Genomic DNA, 19,497 nt, shown 5'->3' with positions numbered 1-19,497 from the left:
TTGCTCCTGCCTTTTATTTATTCATGTGAAATGCGTTGGCAAATATGATCAATATAAAGGTGAAATAAACATCCCTACCAACAAGGCTAAAAAACATGTAAAAAGCATACTAACATGTGGTTCTCTTTGATATGGGTACAGATATATAGTACACGATATGTTCCCTTATTAAATACTGATATACTAGAAGTATATTTAATAGAGTTTTCATAGCTCACTACATAATCGTTTCTATGCTGCATCTTATAAGTTTGAATCAATTTTTGTTTCACCATAAGAAAAATAGTCTAGGATAAAAAAAATTATTATTTATTATAACTCATTCATATAAATCAGTGTATATTACTAATTATTCTTTTTTTTTCTTTTACTTAAACCATAGGTAAAATTCCAGTTCGTTCATAAAAGGAAACCAGTTCGCAAGAACCACAAATTGGTACGAGAAAACTAATTCACAGTTCATTACCAAGATGAGAGAATTATGTTTGAATGTATAGATCCTCACAACTAGCTAATAGTTATAGCATTTCCTCATTCCTGTGCACCAGAAAAATATATTTCTCCTTGAATGTAACTAAAGTATTTTTGGTTTATTACAAATCTTAAATCTATGCATTGGCTAAATCCTGTGCTCATTTGCCACAAGAGAAAACTTGAAAGAGTAAGGCAAAATGAAATTTACATAAGAAAGTTACAGTGCTCAAACATAAAAGAAGCTCAAAATCACATAAGCTATAGCTTAAAACAAATGGAACATAGTGTAACAAAAACTGTCAATTCTGCTATATTGTGGCTGCTTCAAGTAAGAATTGCAACACATCTTCCTTTGTTGGTAGTGCAGGAATTGCACCTCTCTCGGTGACGGTGATGGCACCGCATACATTGGCAAAATATAGAGCTTTTCGGAGACGCTTCTCATCCTACCAAAGAAAATAAATGTGTAAATCCTTAAGGCAGAATCATAAAGACAGTATATTTTCAATGAATAATGATGTTTTCACAATACTTTTCTTTACACCTGTTTCAAAAGAAGCAACAACAGATAAATGATAGATGGTTAGGATTTAAGTGGAAGAAATTGTTTGCTGAACATTTTCCATTCTTAATTGAAAGAGTACAGATATTCGTTTCAATTTAAGACCATTATTAACATTAAACCTAGAAAAAAAATAAAAGCCAAAGTGTATATTCCGAAAGCTATGCCTATGAGCTATCTCATCAACACATCTTCAATTTCAACACACTGCATTATGAATAAATTATAGATATCTGGTTTAAGTACTTCATCCACCATTGTAAAACTTCTATCTAGCACTTTTTTGCCTAAGGAGTACTTGCCAATGAATAATAAATTATAAACAAAATTGTAGAAGGGATTAAGGACATCTTCCACCATTATGCATGTTATAGTGTAAAACACTCAATTTACAAGTTTTGAATGGAAACCCTGAGTAGCAATTAGCATGAAATGCTAATTCAAATCCACTTTGATACCTGAAAAATACTTTGATCAGAAGCTACGCTGTAGAGAAACCCACTAACAAATGCATCTCCGGCACCAGTTGTGTCAACAGGTTTAACTTTAACGCCTGCAACCCTGCCCCTAAATTCCTATACAAAAATATGTCAATCACATTTAGCTGAACAATGATTCACAAGGAGGAAAAGAAAACAAGTAAAATAGGTGAAGCCTAAAAACCAAACTGTGTATCAGCGTAGTAAGGTGCTAGTAGTCATCGAGCACACTACTACGATATGGTTTTACATTAGGGCTATTACACTCATATGTCAGTTCTTAATTCAGCCGACTCATTAACTCATCAGTTATTAGAGTAAGGGACGTGTGTTGTGATACTTGTTTATGGATTGCTGATACAAGCACACACACGTTTGCACAGAATCCACAATGATGAAATTAGAAATTTGACAAAATATGCAAATCACTTTCGTAAGCATACCTTTGTGTAATATCTACAACCCTTTGACCCTTCAGTAACAATTAAAAGCTTGAGATTAGGATGAAAAAGTTTCTTCAATACAACATTATCATCATACGGATCATCACCACCAGTCAAAAATGTAATCTCATCCTCACTTATCTGCACATACATAAGAAAATATCACATTAGATTTACTAAGGAAGAGGGGACAAGGAATAAAAGAAGGCTTATTTTAAAAAATAAACTAGTATATAGTAGCATTTATGAAGTAGATGATATAAGAATCTCTTAGCCACCTATTTTATACCTTTATGATATCGGCTTGATCCCATATACTCATTATGCCTTTCCGGGCGGCCTCAGCTGATGGCCAGAGTGCCAGTCTCAAATTTGGATCATAAGAGAGAATAGCACCAGACTTTTTGGCAATGCTCAAAGCAGCAAGATGAGCTGACCGGCATGGCTCCTCAATCAAGCTGATGGAACCATAATGGAGAATTTTAGCCTGAAATGGAAATTACAAATAGCTTGACATAAACCACAGGCCTTGGGCAACATTTAATAAAACTCGGACAGAAACTCAAGAAACCTGCTTCATGAGAGTTATATCAAGTTCTGACTCGTGAAGAAGCATATCAGCACTAGGATTCCGAAAAAACAAAAACTCACGCTCGCCATCAGCTCTAAGTGTAACAAAAGCTAAGGCAGTTCTTGCATTAGTGTCAAACCGCATTCCAGATGTGTCAACATCATTCTGCTTTAAGATGTCTGCCAACATATACCCAAATTCATCTGCACCAACCTAATTCACAGATGAAAAGGAATAAATATATGTTTTTGTATTCTAGTAGTTCATGAAAGAATTTTGTTTGGAACAGCCTTCTCCATAGAGCATATTCTATTTAAAACATAGCATATCACAACAAAACTGACAAATTTGTCTGAAGTATGAAGATTGCAACAAAACCTTCTGGGATCATGTTCAGAGAGATAGTAAGAATAAATTAAAAAACCAATTGGACCAACGTAGATGGATAGAAAACTATACCTTGCCTATAAAAGCACTAGAACCTCCCAGTCTAGAAATACCAACAGCCACATTGGCAGGAGCTCCACCAGGAGCTTTCTTGAAAGCTGGTGCTTCGGCAAGTGACACTCCTGTCTCGGTTGGCACAAAGTCTATTAGCATTTCCCCAAAGGAAACAACCAGTGAACTTGTTTCCTTGCCATTTGATTTACCTGAACAAAACCAGTGGCTTCAGATCAAAAGGAACCATAGTTTCAGAAATTTTCACCAGTACAAAATCTAATTGCGAAGTAGATAAAAATAGAACACTTCAAGATACTGCCATTAGGAAAGGAGGCCAAAACTTTGAAAATAAAAAATACCACCCATCTCTAGAAATTAGATTAACCTCCATTTGATATACAATCCTTACTAGTGCTTCTAAATTCTAACAGTCTCCTCTACACATCCCCAAACCACAAAAGGCACGATTCTACCATATTTTCTATTGTAGAAGTTACCCCAGCTTTCTTCCTAATGCATTCATTCCTAATCATATCTTGTCTAGTGTATCCACTCATCTAATGCAAGATTCTCATCTCTGCTACATCGAGTTTATTTTCTTGTTGACATTTTACCACTCAACATTCAGTCTCAAATAATACTGAGGATCTTATAGTTATGCAGTAAACTCTCCCCTTCAGCTTTAGCAACACTTTTCTATCAACACCTAAAACACTCTTTCATTTCATTCACCCATTTGAATCGTATGGTTTACTTCTCTCTCAATTTTATGATTGGCCCAAGATACTTAAAATCTATTGACTTAAGATCTGCAAATTTTACCACTACACTAACAATATGAGCTTATGAATGAATACCTATAAAAAAATTGCTTCTTTTCCCTGATCCAATCAGATTTTTCATATCAAGTCCATACAAACACTACATAAATACTAAAGATCACCATAACCATGATTTTGTATGTATGCATGGAATCATGGAGACATGGAAATCACACCCAACAAAGGTGCTGCCAAGGGACCATATCTTATTAACAGAAACAACCACCTTCATATGAAGATAATAGAACGTGTCCAATCAGCATAACAAAACACTAAAAATGATACACTCAACAAAGATCTCCAATCTAATTCAGCAACACAAATCCCAAAAAGAGCAAAACCCAACATCAGAAAAAGCAAAAAGATACAATCTTTAACTAAAAAATCTACTTCGAACCCAGATTAAACAAAGCAATAATAGTTCCAAAACAAGATCACCAGCAAAAAAAAAAAAGTGGACAGCGACAGAGAGAGGTGAAAGATGACAAAACCTGAGAGGGCAGAGTGGGCCATTTAAGAAAAATGAAGGTCTGCAAATTTTGGAACCAAGAAAAACAGAGTGTTATGTTGCAGAGAAAAAGAAGCTATTAGCTATGTTATTGTAGATTTTACTTTAGTGCAAGTTATGCAGAGAAAATAAATGGAAGCCAGAGGGTAGATGAGAAGAAGGAGGGATGACAAAATGAAATCCAATTCAATAATGAGCATAGCACATAGATTTTACCATATAGGTTTTTTTCTCCTAAACCACTTATTACTTTTCAAAATATGTTGGCAAGTTGTTTCCATTTTTGTTTTAATTATTATTTTCATCTAATAATAATAAGTAACATAAATTTTTTCCTAGTTAGCCCGTATATTCATTACTGAACTGAATATACAATTCAAGTAAATAAAGAGAAGAGCAGTACGAACTAAATAAGATTTCATTTGTCTCAAGTAAATAAAGATAAGAGCATTACATATTTGTATTTGATTAGATTCTAGGAAAAATATTACCCATTTTTTCTATTCAAATGTTTTCTGGAAACTTTGTATGTCAAAGTTATTCATTTATTAAAATTAAAGGAATACACCATTTTAGAGCTTAAATCTTTCCAGTAAAGAATATATTATTGAAATATGAAAATTGTGAGGTCTGATAATTTTTAAATTACTTTATTCAGAAATAATCTAGTAACGTAAGGTCCTACCGGGTTCCCATGAGTCAAACTCCAAAAAAAATTAATTCATTATTTAAAAAGGTGATGAGATACCATTCATATTACAAACAAAAACTCCATGTAATATTGCATTTAAATTACCATTTTAAGTATAAAAAAAAAGAGCACTTTGACACAGTGATAAAGTTATTATTGTATTATGTCTACATGTAAGCCAACTATCACTAGTGTAAATGAATAAAGTCAAACCCGGTTCTTAAAACTTATATTTTGACTTATGAAAAATGTTCACTTAAACTTCACTCATTTATTTAAATGAGTCAAATCACTCATTTATTAAATCAACCAAATTTAAAATCTGATTTTTTGTTGTTGAAAAAGTAGATTGAGGTGGGTTCATTCATTTTATTTATTTATATTTTTTCATTATTGAAGTTCTACTTTAATTATTTTAGATTATTAATTGAATATTTAACAAGTATTAATTATTTTGGTTATAACATACACAATGTTTTATTACAGGCATATTCACATTCTCTAATAATTTATTTTTCTAGTGATTCATTATACTATTAATTTGAGGTTAATAAAATTACCTAAAAATGTATATTGTCTAAATATAGAAAGATTTATTCAAATTTGAAAATGAAATCTTGTAACAAAGATGATATAACTTCTATATCTTTAGTTCATCAAATTTCTTCATTTGATCAAATAGTTTAACAAAATCAACAACTTTTAAATGTTTAAAAGGTATCGCTACATAAATATGATATTAATTCTTTAGAACTTGATATTGAAGAATATCCTCAAATTTAGGAATATGCAGTAATTCAAATAGATGAAATTTAGAGAACTTATTTAAATTGGGGGCCATATCAATGTCATGTTGAAGATTATCCATTAAAAAGGATAAAAATCGAAAAAGATTTCAACCCACTTGTTTCAAAATGTATACCCTATAGTTATAGTACTTATATGGAATTATGTTTCTTTTTATATTTTACTGAATTAATTTTAATTGTAAATTATAATTAAATATTATTGTCTCATTTAAATTTTTTATCAAGATCGCCATTAAACATTATGTCAACTCATTTGGATAAGCAAGTATAGTTTTAAGTTTCAACTTACTTATTTAGCTAAACAAATTAAACTATCTTTAAACTCAAACTTGAACTTAAAATTTATCCAAAATTATATTCATAATATATCAAATAAATAATTCATAAGTTTCCATCATTACTCTTAGTAAATGGGGGGTTTTCTAGGCCAGGGAGAAGGAGCAATTAAAGGTTGGTCTTAGGCTTTTCACCAAATGGGTAAAAGAATTTCATTTCTTAAAAGATTTTAATATATTGTTCCTGGTGTTAAATGCTACATTTTGGTATAGCTTGTTTCTTGTTCTCTCTTCTCTTTTTGCTGGGTTGTTATACCCATTTTGTGCAATATCACCCCTTAGTTGTATTCACTTTTGGGTGATGTGATTTTTATTTTGAAATTCCCTAGTAGGTGGTAGTAGGAAGACTTCTTATATCCAGTAAAAATTTGTTGTTCCCAAATATATCCCTAATAATATCATCTCTTAGAAGTCATGCATATTTATTTTTTTAACTGACATGTCACATCAAATTTGGTGTCTAATTGTGTGCCTAGTCTTGTGAATTGTGATGTAGAACAGGTTTGCCTACACTGCTGTCAAATTGGCTTGGATCAGCAGGATGAGTGTGGATCAAGATTGGAGCATGACGTGAGGAGTGACTTGAAGGATGGCACAAAGCTTGGCTTGGATAGATTGAATCAGGGTAGCTTGGACAAGGAGATTGGCCAGACTTCTCAGTCTCGACCAAACTGTCCTAACAGGACGAATTTCAATGACATCCAAGTTCATGATGAGCTTAGTCTTGGGCAACTTGATGGACAATTCTTAATCAACTTGATTCAACGAGAACTTTGGCTTGTTTATAATGTCCTTGTTCAGAATTATTTAGTCTTGTTAGTTTTCTGTTTTGAGTATGTTTTTAGTTATAGAGTTAGTTAGTTGGTTAGGCTAAGTTTCTATTTGCAGAAATTCCTTATAAATATAGTTGTATCTTTGTATTTTAATATTTTAATCAATCAATAATATCAGAAAAGTTTTCCTTCTTCATCCTCTTGTTATCTTCTCAATATTCTTCTTTCTCATCCTCAATCAAAGAAACATGGCAGAGAACTTTTTGAGATGGTATCAGAGCATCAATTGATGCTCTGTTGCGCCAAAATCTTTGTCACTCTGCTAAATCTCTCTCCATCTCGCTTCTTTTAATTCTTTCTCGGTTCAAATGGCCAAATCTGTCACCATAATGAATCCCATCAATGATCCTGCTAGCCAATTCTATATTCATCCTAGTGAAAATCAGAGTGCAGTGTTAGTAACTCATCTTCTCAATGGAGTGAATTATCATTCTTGGGCTAAAGAGATGTTCATGGCTCTAAAGACCAAGAATAAGATACAATACATAGACGGTTCTTTAAAAAGCCAAACACAAGTGATCCTAACTTTGTAGCATGTGATATATGCAACACTCTAGTTCTAGCCTGGATAGTTCACTCCATAAATAAGGATATAGTGAATAGTATACTATGGATGGAGACAACTCTCGAAGTTTGGCAAGATTTGAAAGAAAGATATCATGAGGGAGATGTCTTTAGGATCTGTGAATTGCAAGAAGAAATATATAGTGTGAGGTAGGGCAATTTATCCATAAGCTCGTACTATACTCATTTGAAAGGCTTATGGGAGGAGTTGGATGATTTCAGACCCATACCCTCAAGTAGATGCCCTGTTCATTGTGATTCTGAACTTGCCAACATTGTGAGATCATATAGAGAGAATGATCATGTAATCAGATTTCTAAAAGGGCTTAATGAACAATATTCAGCAGTGAAATCTCAAATTACGTTGATGGATCCCTTACCTACCATCAACAAAGCCTTTTCTTTTCTAATCCAACAAGAGAGACAAATGAGTTTGCCTCTTGATATAAGTGAAACCAAGATCTTGGCCAGTACTAGTGATGATGCACCAAGCAGATGAAAGTTCAGAGGAAGAGGATTCAAAACTAGTAACCAAAATAATAGAATTGGAAAAGGATATGATGCTGGAAATGGAAGAGGAAGAGGTTCATTTAACTCAAAGGTCTGCTCATATTGTAACAAGAATGGTCATACCATTGACACTTGTTACAAGAAACATGGTTTTCCGCCATATTATAAGAATACCAACAATATCAACAACATTCTTGGTTCAAATGAAGAAGATATTCAAAGCATTCCAGGGAGCATATATGGATTCACCCCTGAACAACACAAGGCCATCCTAGCTATGCTTAAGGAACCAGGAGACCAATGTCAAGTCACCAATCAAATTACCAACTGTGATGCCTCCAATCCAGGTGAATCTGAAACCATAACTCGTTATGCTAAATCTAAGGATTGGCTTCTTGATACAGGTGCAACAGATCATGTCTGTTTTTCCTTATCAGAATTTCAATCTTTTAAAAGAATCAATCCTATTCAAATCAAACTGCCTAATGGAAATGAGGTCATGAGTAATATATCTAGCACTGTCATATTCTCAAAGGATTTGTACTTGACCAATGTCATATATATACCTAAGTTCACCTTTAACCTTATATCTGTCTCTAGACTTACCAATGCCCTTGACTGTAAGCTAATCTTCACCAACACCAAATGTGTGTTGCAGGAAGAATTAACCTTGAGGATGATTGGTGCAGCTAAGGAACAAAGGGGACTATACATCATTAGTTCTAACAATTTAATTTTCAGTATGAACAGTGATAAAAAATGTATCAATGTTTACTCTAACAGTAATGACATATGGCATAAGAGGCTGGGACATCCATCAAAGTTTAAACTTGAGCTTTTAAATAAAGACTTCCCTTTCATTAGTACTAAAGATAGCAATAACCCATGTGAAATATGTCATTATGCCAAGCAAAAGAGGTTACCTTTTGCTAACAGCAATACTAACACCTCTCATTGCTTTGATCTTATTCACATTGACATATGGGGACCCATATTTGTCCCCTCAATTCTAGGACATAGGTATTTCCTTACTGTTGTTGATGATAAATCTAGACATACTTGGCTGTTTTTTATGAGAGACAAGTCAGAGGCTGCCCAACTTGTCAAAAACTTTGCTAACATGACTGAGACTCAATTTGATGCCAAAATCAAAATGATCAGGACTGATAATGGATGAGAATTTAGGCTAAAAGAATTCTATGATTCAAAGGGCATCATCCATCAAACCAGTTGTGTGGAGACCCCTCAACAAAATGGCATTGTTGAGAGGAAACACCAACACATTTTAGGAATAACTACAGCCTTGATGTATCAATCTTCTTTTCCGAAATGTTTCTGGAACTATGGGGTTGCCCATGTTGTTTACCTTATTAATAGACAACCCTCTATGTACCTTAACAAGAAATCCCCTTATCAAATTCTTTACAATCATGATCCTGACTTTATAAGACTCAAATTTTTTGGATGTCTTGCTTTTGCTTCCACTTTAAACAACAATATAAAGAAATTGGATCCAAGAGCAAGAAGATGTACTTTCCTTGGCTTTAAACATGGGACAAAGGGTTATATCTTGTTTGATTGTGCTAATAAAGAAATCTTCATATCTAGAAATGTTAACTTCTATGAGAACACTTTTCGTTTTGCTAAATCTGATATGGTGTCTGAAAATAACATTGATATATTTCTTCCTACTGTTTCTTTTAATAATAATGATCACTATCTAGATGATGATTTAGATTATGTTCAAGATCATGCTCCTGATGAAGAAAATAACGATAATCTAGGTTCCCTTGAAGGGACTGACTCTCAGAATGAAAATATTGAGTATGAAAACCCAAGGAGATCCAAGAGAGAAAGGAATCCTCCTAGTTACCTCAGGGATTATCACTGTTCCCTAGGAATTTATGGTGCTTGTATGAATAGAAAGGATGTTAAGTATCCTCTGACGCAAGTCCTCTATTATGAGAAACTGTCATCTAAACAAAAGGATTACTCAGCTTCCATAAGTACAGATTTTGAACCTGATTCCTATACTGAGGCTATCCAATACCATCATTGGGTTGATGCCATAAATGTTGAACTTGATGCCATAAATGTTGAACTTGATGCCCTTAAGAAAAATAAGACTTGGATATTAACTTAATTGCCTAAAGATAAGAAGGCTATAGGTTGCAAATGGGTGTTTAAAGTAAAACATCATGTAGATGGGAGTATAGAGAGATATAAAGCTAGGTTAGTGGCAAAAGGGTATACTCAAACTGCAGGGATTGATTACCTTGACACTTTTAGTCATGTGGTCAAGATGACCACCATAAGGACCATGCTTGCTTTAGCTTCCATAAAAGGATGGCACCTTCACCAACTTGATGTGAATACTGCCTTTCTGCATGGTGATCTAATACAAGAAGTTTACATGAAAGCCACCCTGGGCTTAGCTTACTTAATACCTGTCTTGTATGCAAATTAGAAAAATCTCTATATGGCTTAAAGTAAGCCAATAGGCAATGGAATGCCAAACTAACCACTATTTTAATCAATTCTAGTTACTCTCAATCTAGAGCTGACTATTCCCTTTTTACCAAAATCAATACCAACAGCTATACTATTATATTTGTGTATGTGGATGATTTAATTGTTGCAGGTGATGACTTGATTGAGATACAGAACATTAAGCAACTTCTTGATAATAAATTCAGCATAAAAGACCTAGGAGTCCTCAAATACTTTCTTGGGATGGAAGTGGCTAGAAGTAAGGAAGGAATCAATTTATGCCAAAGAAAGTATGCTTTGGATTTGCTTGAGGAATCTGGCATGCTTGGTGCTAAGCCTAACACTAGTCCTATGGATAGTAGCACAAATTTGTATAGCACCTCTGGTTCACCCTGTGCTGATATCACTTCATATAGAAGAATGCTTGGGAGATTAGTTTATCTCACTCACACCAGGCCAGATATTGCCTTTTCTGTTGGGCATTTGAGCCAATTCTTGGTTGCTCCTACCACTGAACATTTTAAAGCTGCTATGAGAATCCTAAGATATGTAAAAGGTGCTCCTGGTAAAGGTTTGTTTTTCTCTTCGAATAGTAGCATCTCTTTAAAGGGTGTTAATGACTCTAATTGGGCTTCATGCCTTGACACAAGAAGATCAGTTACAAGATTCTGTTTCTTCTTAGTAGATTCTTTAATCTCTTGGAAAAGTAAGAGACAAAAGACTGTCTCAAGGTCCTCTGTCGAGGCTGAATACAGAGCATTGGCCATCACTAGTTGTGAGGCTTAGTGACTTTTGTATTTGTTTGATGATTTAAAATTCTCTCATAAGGATCCTGTTGTCCTTTATTGTGACAATCAATATATGCATTGCACATTGCAGCCAATCCTGTTTTTCATGAAAGAACCAAACATATTGATATTGATTGTCATTTTATAAGAGAAAAAATTGTAAATGGTAGTGTTCATCTTTTGTCTATTTCCAGTGCCTTACAAGTTGCAAATATTTTTACCAAAGCTCAACCCCCTGGAGTTTTCTCCAACAATGTTTGCAAGCTTGGTACGTGTGACATACACATTCCAACTTGTGGGGGGTATCAAATTTGGTGTCTAATTGTGTGCCTAGTCTTGTGAATTGTAACGTAGAACAGGTTTGCCTACAATACTGTCAAATTGGCTTGGATCAGCAGGATGAGTGTGGATCAGGATTGGAGCATGACGTGAGGAGTGACTTTAAGGATGGCACAAAGCTTGGCTTGGATAGATTGAATCGAGGTAGCTTGGACAAGGAGATTGGCCAGACTTCTAGTCTCGACCAAACTGTCCTAATAGGATGAATTTCAATGACATCCAAGTTCATGATGAGCTTAGTCTTGGGCAACTTGATGGACAATTCTTAATCAACTTGATTCAAAGAGAACTTTGGCTTGTTTATAATGTATTTGTTCAGAATTATTTAGTCTTGTTAGTTTTCAGTTTTGAGTATGTTTTTAGTTAGAGAGTTAGTTAGTTGGTTAAGCTAAGTTTCTATTTGTAGAAGTTCCTTATAAATATTGTAGTATCTTTGTATTTTAATCAATCAATAATATTAGAAAAGTTTTCCTTCTTCATCCTCTTGTTATCTTCTCAATCTTCTTCTTTCTCATCCTCGATCAAAGAAACATGGCAGGGAACTTTTTGAGATGTCATGTTGTAATTGGTACGTGATAGACTTGGAAACATGGTGGAAGATAAAAATACTTGTCTCCTATAACCATTTATATTTGCGTGGAAAATGTTTGCTTGACTATGGTGGTTTTTATCCTCTTCTAGTAACACATTATGTCCATGGTCTTTCCATTTTAAGTTCTTCAGTTTATCCAAGTATTATGTGTATGGCAAATGTTGGACTAGACTGTGATCGGAGAGCCTCCAACCACTATGGAGTTTTATTGTTATCGGAGTATTATGTGAGACCCCACGTCTTAAACTAAAACCTTAAGATATTAGTTTTATAAATATTTTCTACTTATGATTTCTTTCTCTTCTACCATTGTATCTAATGTGAGACTTCATAGTAAAATAAACCCAACAGAAAATACCAGCATCTCCGGTGAAAATACAACTGTTTTTAGGTCGAGCTGTGTTAATAGATAGCAGCTACTCTATTAATAATCAAAGGACTTCATGTTTGGGTGATCTCACTAGAGACTAGACACCCAACAAGTTTTTGTAAGAACTATTTGATGAGTACATACAAGAGCTTGAACAATCTCTAAGTAAATGAGCATTCACAGAAGCCCTCCATTGTTTTTGTTATGGTTGATCTGAACACTCTCTATGTATGTGCCAATTGCTTTTCCTTTTGTAGCAGCTTCCTTCTGATGCCGAAACCCGCTGCAACAAAGTATATATTATTTTGGTTTTTTTGTTATATATTAGTATTTTGATCAAATACGGGTCTGTTAATTGTTTTTTTATATACAACTATTAGTGGTGAACGTGATTCTTCTTCTCTTATGATACATGAAAGAATGTTAACAAAGTGATAGCAAGATGTTTGTATGTCGGGTTACTTTGAGAATGTAAATAAATTGAGGGATATGAATAGAGAGAAATTTAAATGAGGTATCTCATCTTTAACTCAGTTAAGCTCAATCTTAAACAGATTCTAAAATTAGCAAGGATCAAATCTTCGACTTTAGATTAATGATCAATGTAGGCCAGAAAAGACTCAATTCATTATTCATTGATTGCCAAACCTCTAAATTGTATCAATATCATCTTGTAACTATTCTTATTCACCTACTTTTATCTCTTTTGTAACTCTTATTTTATTTATATTGGATGCATAATTCTACATATACCTTACATGGTTATTAATGATTAGGTTTCTACTGTATCAATACCATGTGTTTAAGGTTGTCCCATATTCAAACTGAGTAGCTTGTCCAGAATGCAGCTGAATTTGGTTTGTACAGTTAGGAACAAGGCTCGACAATTCATCTCTTCCCTGGAACATACATTTTAAAAGTGCAAACAATTATGTAGAAGGCCTTATGACAAAAAAATATTTGACAATGAAATAGGTCTCCTCAACCATAATAACATGATTACTTAAATGCAAAACCTTGGATTCTAATTGTTTGTTAAGCTCCTCCAAGCTATGCACCTGCCAAATATATAGAATGTGAGAATTAATGGCTACTAAAATAAATGTATGTTGTGATACATCTAAGCGATGCAAATTTGCAATAACTTAATGTACCAGCTTCAGGTTATGGAGAAGCGTTAGGGAGTGTCACCACTCCTTTGATGCATGTACTATGTGAATTTTTTATACTATATCTATCTTGAGTTAATAATTTTTTATGTAATGATAAATAGTTGTTAACATATGAATGATAAATAATATAATATTAAAAATCTTTACGTTGTCAATGTACATATTAATTTCATTTTTATAATTCAAAATGCTAATAAAATGAGTGAAGGACATATCATTATTATCTTGTCTCTCTTATCTTATCCACTAAAGGATAGCTTAAGTCATTAGTTTTATAAGTCTTTTTATGTATCATATCCTATTAACATTGAATCTTTAACATCATTAAATTCGTTGATCCATAATTCTTGTCCCAACTGAATCATAAGCTCTAATACTATTTGTCATGACTGAATCAGAGAACACATCCATTAGAGGGATATTTTACCATAAACTAAGTGAAGAGACATGTCTTTGAACTTATATATACTCTTCCACTTATCTCATCCTTTTGAATGTGAGACTTCTTTCACTCACACATCAAAATCTATAAGAGCTTACTAATTTTGTGTTGTTTATGCTCAGGTGGTGAGTTATTCTTATATATACATATTTACTTTTTGTGGAATGAAAAAATACTTCATGTGAAAAAAGTACTATATGAATTAACCAATCATAGAGAATCAAGTATAAAATTTTGATTACTGGAGTAATAATAAATTAAAAAAAAAACTTTGCTCAATAAGAATATAGTTGATTGGTTTGCTATATTTCACCACAAGGTATCTGTAAAGTTAATGTCAGTGTTGTGAAACCCGAGCCGGACGTCAAACCGGCAGAGGTCCCGTATTAGGTTTAATCGGTTTAAACGGTTAAACCGTCCGGTCTGACCGGGTGATTTCGTAGATAATTAATAATTTTTATTTATAAATATATAGTTATATATAAATGTAAAACTTTATATAATTAATAATTATGTATAGTTATATTGAAATAATACCTCTTTATCTTTTTTTGGACCATAGTAAAACAAAATATTAGAACATTGTCCCATTTTTTTTATTTTTAAGTGAGCCGTTCGGTTTACTTCCCGGGTTAATCTGGTTTAACCGGGTTTAACATGGCCGGACCGGATTTGTTCCGGTTCAAAGCGGTCCAACTCTCATTCGGTTAAGACGGCAAACCAGAGCCGTTTTCAAGTCCGGTCAGCAGTCAGACCGGTCGGACCGTCCGGTCTGGTCCGGTTCCAACAACACTGGTTAATGTATTGGGTATACTTCTATTAATGAATGTTTTGCTAAAAAAGTATTTCACTAGAAGAGTCATTTATATATGAAGTTCAAATTCCATTATCAAACAATTTTTGAATATTTTAATTTAGAAAGAAAATAATTATAATTACTCGTACAAGTGTGAAAAGAGACTTTTGATCTTGGATCAGACAATAATTCCTTCCCACCATTACCGAGTTTAACAAATCAGTTATATCTATACTGGACTAAAATTTGGGTCAAAACGAATTCTATAGCCCACAATACAACTACTGAACCACATGAAAAACAATTAACGAATTTGTAATCACTTTATTATTGAAGCTTTTATGAAGCACAATTCTTTAAAATAATTCTCTTTTCACAACTCAGATAAGATAGACATAAATAATCTTGAACAAACAGAAAACCAAAAATACGAAGCGAAATTCAAATTTTCAAAGAAACAAGGGTCCACGTGGAGAAGATTCAGACAAGGATCTATTGTGCCAAACCTTGTCCCAAACCAATTATATAATGCCACATCAGTTAAAAGAAAATTAAATATTCATAATTTTATCAATTTTATTTCATTATGATTGATTAAGGACATGAATGAGGACAAGGTTAGAGACAACAGATCCAATCCTCTTATAGCATATACCATCTTCATGTGTAAAGTTGTAGTTAAATAATTGCATACCTTTTCGCGTAATTCGTCAGCTCGTGCAATGAGGTTCTTCATCTGCAATTTAAAAAGCAGGATAGTGACTATTATATAACTCAAATAACTGGATTAATTAGCTAGTGAAGCTATCCCCAAATAAAATCATGACATCGTGCATCGCTTTACCAGGCTATATTTCTTTTGCTAGAGGTTTGGCAAGTGAATACAAAAATTAGATTGAACACACAACAAAACATCTTGGCTCTAAGGATATAATTAAAGAATAATGTAATATCTATATACTGATAATATAAAAATTTATACATAATCAATACATCACTAAGGATATAAATAATGCAATAACAATTTAGAAATATCTTAGCTCTAAGGATATAATTAAGGAATTGATTATTATATTTATCAATTCAATAAGATAATTTATATATATGTGCATTGATGAATAATATTTTATATTTGACTTGGCAAATGCAATTGGGCTGCAATATTACGGCTTTTAAGAGTCTCCACAGTAACGTTACAATTATAATTGTAGTTACATTAGTTGTTTTCCCGGCAATTGGGTAAATGTAACTTGGGGCCATTTATAATAGATATTCGATTAGATCTAGGACATTACGTGTTGCTGTCGAGTCAGTGTGGTCGTTCTATCAAGTTGTTTCTCAAGGCTCTGTAATTCTTCCAAGGTAAGTGACTCTAGTTCTTCACCTTGAAATTTCCTTCAAACAACCAAAGAAATAATGTAAAGTAGTGTTCAATAAGTCGGACTTAAACAAATTATTTTTCTCTGTATTAATGTTGACGTAATCATAGCAATGATGGTTTTGGAGAAATTATGTTATGGTTTTGGACCATTTCAAATACATCCAAATTTTAATTTGGAGAAATTCAAATAATTATGTTAATATATATAACAAGTCATTCGGATGTATATGACATTATTATAACGGAGTCATGATTGGAGTGATGAAAATTAAATGAAGAGCTTCAAATACTCTCTATCATCTTTATTATAACGTATTTTTAACTAAATTATACATACTAATAAGAGTAGTTAAGTTATATAAGTTTTTAAGAAAAATACTATAACATTATAATTTTACACTTTAAGTCTCGTTGAAAATTTCACATATTTATTAACAGACAAAATAATAAAAAACAATATGATACATAAAAAAAATGTAAAGTCCTTATATAAAAGTAGTCTGAACGGGTTAGTCTCTATTCCTACATATGTGATTATTAACTAATCTATGTAGAAGAATAGAATTAGGTAAAAATAATTATTATTGTCAAATTTATAAAAACAAATGTATCGACATTCCAAAAGTGCCCCCAATTGAAAAGATTCTCCTGGTTAAAAAAAACAACCAAAACCAATCATTATTATGAGAAAAGTTAAATAATTTATTAAAATATGGAGATAATAGTAAATATATAGTGGAAAAATTAAGAGTGTATTTGGTATAAATCAATTAATAATTCCTAAATATTATAAAAATTTATATTTTCGGAATAAGAAAAACTTCTAAAATGTGACTTATAAATAGGGATAGACTGAAGCAAAAGAGACAGAAGCCTATAAAATACATATGAAGAATATACTCTATCCATTACCTTTGTGATCGTTCAAGACATTCATGTTTCACTTTTAATCTCAAGAACTCATGGTATTGGCTCTGCAAGGCACAATAATGCAAAACTAGTCAATTCTAAAAGGAACCTTGTTTTGCTATATAAGGGCCTTGCAATCATTAGAATCATGTTTTTTATAAACAAAATAAAAATATTAATACATATACTTGACAAAATCAGCAAATATATCATATAAAAAAAGGATAACACAATTATGACAAAATTGGAGCTAGATGTAGTTTATGGTACAGAAGATTTTGTTCCCACAAGTGACTAGAAAACTTAACGATTTTTCATATATAAGGGAAAAGTAGAAGAGAAAACCTGTGGTTCATGTTCCAAAAAATCGCTGCAGGCTTGCAACTTATTGTAACAACATTGACGATACTTCTCTATGATTTTGTTGATGCTGACCATCATCATAATAAAAAAAGACCGTCAAATTATTTAATCTATTGGGATCCTGATAAAATAATCCCTATATAAGGCATAAAAGTACTTACAGCAAAGAGCATTTTGTTTTTGAAAATTTTCATATATGCGAATTTAGTTTCCTATAAAAGGTGAGAAAGTGGTCTTCAAATATTTATTGCATCAGACATATTAGTCCTTAAAGGTTTATTTCGTTTGAATGGCTTAAAGACCAAATTTCCGATATTATTAATCAAATTACTATATGTTTACATATATAACAATCCATAATCAAATTTTGTTATTTTTCGTCCTGAGCTTTTCTATATATACTAAAATGAAACTTATATTAAACTTAAGGGATGAAATATGGATATTTGAGTTGATAGAAAATTACTCAGTGCTGCTATACTGGTAAAGCTTGCCACGGCCAGAGAAAATGATAAGGGCTACCTCAGCATCACATAGCAGAGAAAGCTCGAATGCTTTCTTCATCAAACCACTTCTACGCTTTGAGAAGGTTACTTGGCGACTAATCTTGTTCTCTATTCTTTCCAGAATCACTCTCCCTCTTCCCATGTTTTTCTTCCTTTCTCTCTCTCACACAATATATCTCTAAATTTAACTACACTAACCTTTCTCTCTTTATATATTCAACTGCTGAAAGGATAATCGAAATGTAAGATAATGATTCTCTTTTTATATGCTAATATATTGACCACCCTTTTCCCCGTAATATCAGGCTAAGGAATCATGTAAAGCAAAGATTTCCCTCTTAAAATCCATTCATAGAAAAGATAATAATAAAGGAGAATAATATAGTTATTGTGTATGGTTTCGTCAAAATGGTAAGTGGTAACCTTGGATTTTACCCTTTTCCATGATGATGCATTGATGCCGTTTTTCTTTTTAAATGTTTCACTTTCTAAAGATAGAGACAGGGTAGTTGTGAAATCTTGTCATTTGTCAAGCAATTTTTCTTTCTGTGGAAGGGTGTTGTCTGCCAACAATGGACATTAATCTTTTCAAAGATATAGATATCAGTCAATTGAATTTTGTATTTTTTCTTCATATTTAAGATAAAAATCCAATCTGACTTCATCATGTTTAAAAAAAATTACTCATCTATCACGTATAATAAATCTTGTTGGTGTTGTATTTTTAAGATATTTCAAAAATTTAGAGTCATAACTTATTGCCCCGTTTCCCATCAATTTACAATAGCTGTTTTTTTTGTGTGAAAAATTTACAATAGTTGGTATGCTAGTATAGCATGTCATGGAGAAGGATTCTTATATTGGAGAAAAGGGTTCTTACTTTTATTTTTCCTTATAATGATAAAAGTGTAATATCATACTACCTTTTATTATTTTTTTATTATACTTTTTTTTAATATTAGAGAGGATCTTTACTTCGAACAAGTATTTATGCCATAAAAAAGTGAATATCTTGTTTCTTATGATAAATTTTCCCTTTTACTAATTTGATCATTAAAAAAGTAAAAATTCAAGCAACTACTTAAAAATAAATAGTCTCAAAATAATAAATTGGTATAATAATAATAAATTGATGGGAAGTGACATTGAGACGTGTCGATCATCTCCTGCAAAGAATATTTAACACTTCATTAGAGCCATTGAAGTGTGTATAGCCCTATGTTTACCATTTAGTTTACAACGATGGCCTTTGTTGTTGTCCATTCCCAATCACGAGAGTCACTTCAATCTCCTTTTGTAACTTTACCT

The 19,497-nt window shown here is 32.5% G+C and overlaps 3 protein-coding genes and 1 long non-coding RNA gene across 5 annotated transcripts; 2 read left to right on the top strand and 2 right to left on the bottom strand.

Moving 5' to 3' along the window:
- LOC109355034 (probable fructokinase-7) lies at positions 562-4,394 on the bottom strand. Of its 2 annotated transcripts, none has more exons than XM_019597941.1 (7): positions 3,828-3,934; positions 2,989-3,179; positions 2,530-2,742; positions 2,248-2,445; positions 1,959-2,099; positions 1,495-1,611; positions 562-920 (listed from the first exon to the last, which is right to left on the bottom strand). In XM_019597941.1, exons 1-7 carry the CDS (start codon positions 3,871-3,873, stop codon positions 783-785), a joined length of 1,044 nt encoding a protein of 347 aa, XP_019453486.1. In that variant the 5' UTR covers positions 3,874-3,934; the 3' UTR covers positions 562-782. The 2 variants fall into 2 exon arrangements, with proteins under 2 accessions (XP_019453486.1, XP_019453487.1); XM_019597942.1 differs by lacking the exon at positions 3,828-3,934 and adding an exon at positions 4,283-4,394 and having other exon boundaries at positions 570-920.
- Positions 4,035-4,457, top strand: LOC109355036. The gene is made up of 2 exons (XR_002108622.1): positions 4,035-4,319; positions 4,365-4,457. It is a non-coding gene; the product is annotated as an uncharacterized LOC109355036 (long non-coding RNA).
- LOC109353955 (uncharacterized mitochondrial protein AtMg00810-like) lies at positions 10,344-11,317 on the top strand. Its single transcript, XM_019596307.1, has 2 exons — positions 10,344-10,431; positions 10,683-11,317. Exons 1-2 carry the CDS (start codon positions 10,344-10,346, stop codon positions 11,315-11,317), a joined length of 723 nt encoding a protein of 240 aa, XP_019451852.1.
- On the bottom strand, positions 12,621-18,657 carry LOC109354074 (truncated transcription factor CAULIFLOWER D-like). The gene is made up of 8 exons (XM_019596431.1): positions 18,150-18,657; positions 17,666-17,750; positions 17,324-17,385; positions 16,326-16,425; positions 15,725-15,766; positions 13,637-13,678; positions 13,416-13,519; positions 12,621-12,903 (listed from the first exon to the last, which is right to left on the bottom strand). Exons 1-8 carry the CDS (start codon positions 18,329-18,331, stop codon positions 12,798-12,800), a joined length of 723 nt encoding a protein of 240 aa, XP_019451976.1. The 5' UTR covers positions 18,332-18,657; the 3' UTR covers positions 12,621-12,797.

This window comes from Lupinus angustifolius, chromosome LG08, assembly GCF_001865875.1.
Source record: "Lupinus angustifolius cultivar Tanjil chromosome LG08, LupAngTanjil_v1.0, whole genome shotgun sequence".
Taxonomy (NCBI): domain Eukaryota; kingdom Viridiplantae; phylum Streptophyta; class Magnoliopsida; order Fabales; family Fabaceae; genus Lupinus; species Lupinus angustifolius.
Note: the sequence above shows the minus strand (reverse complement) of the source record. Positions and strands in the feature narration are given on the sequence as shown.

Bases quoted from the DNA above. Each gene is read 5' to 3' on its own strand.
- LOC109355034 (XM_019597941.1), bottom strand. From the start codon at position 3,873: ATGAAAAATCTGATTGGATCAGGGAAAAGAAGCAATTTTTTTATAG. The intron at 1,612-1,958 runs GTATGCTTACGA...ATTTTTGTATAG, and splicing joins GTTGTAGATATTACACAAAG to GAATTTAGGGGCAGGGTTGC. The intron at 921-1,494 runs GTATCAAAGTGG...TTTCTTTGGTAG, and splicing joins CTGATCAAAGTATTTTTCAG to GATGAGAAGCGTCTCCGAAA.
- LOC109353955 (XM_019596307.1), top strand. From the start codon at position 10,344: ATGACCACCATAAGGACCATGCTTGCTTTAGCTTCCATAAAAGGATGG. The intron at 10,432-10,682 runs GTGATCTAATAC...TAATTGTTGCAG, and splicing joins GAATACTGCCTTTCTGCATG to GTGATGACTTGATTGAGATA.
- LOC109354074 (XM_019596431.1), bottom strand. From the start codon at position 18,331: ATGGGAAGAGGGAGAGTGATTCTGGAAAGAATAGAGAACAAGATTAGT. The intron at 15,767-16,325 runs GTAATGTCCTAG...TTTAAATTGCAG, and splicing joins CACTGACTCGACAGCAACAC to ATGAAGAACCTCATTGCACG. The intron at 13,520-13,636 runs GTTTTGCATTTA...TGTATGTTCCAG, and splicing joins ACAAACAATTAGAATCCAAG to GGAAGAGATGAATTGTCGAG.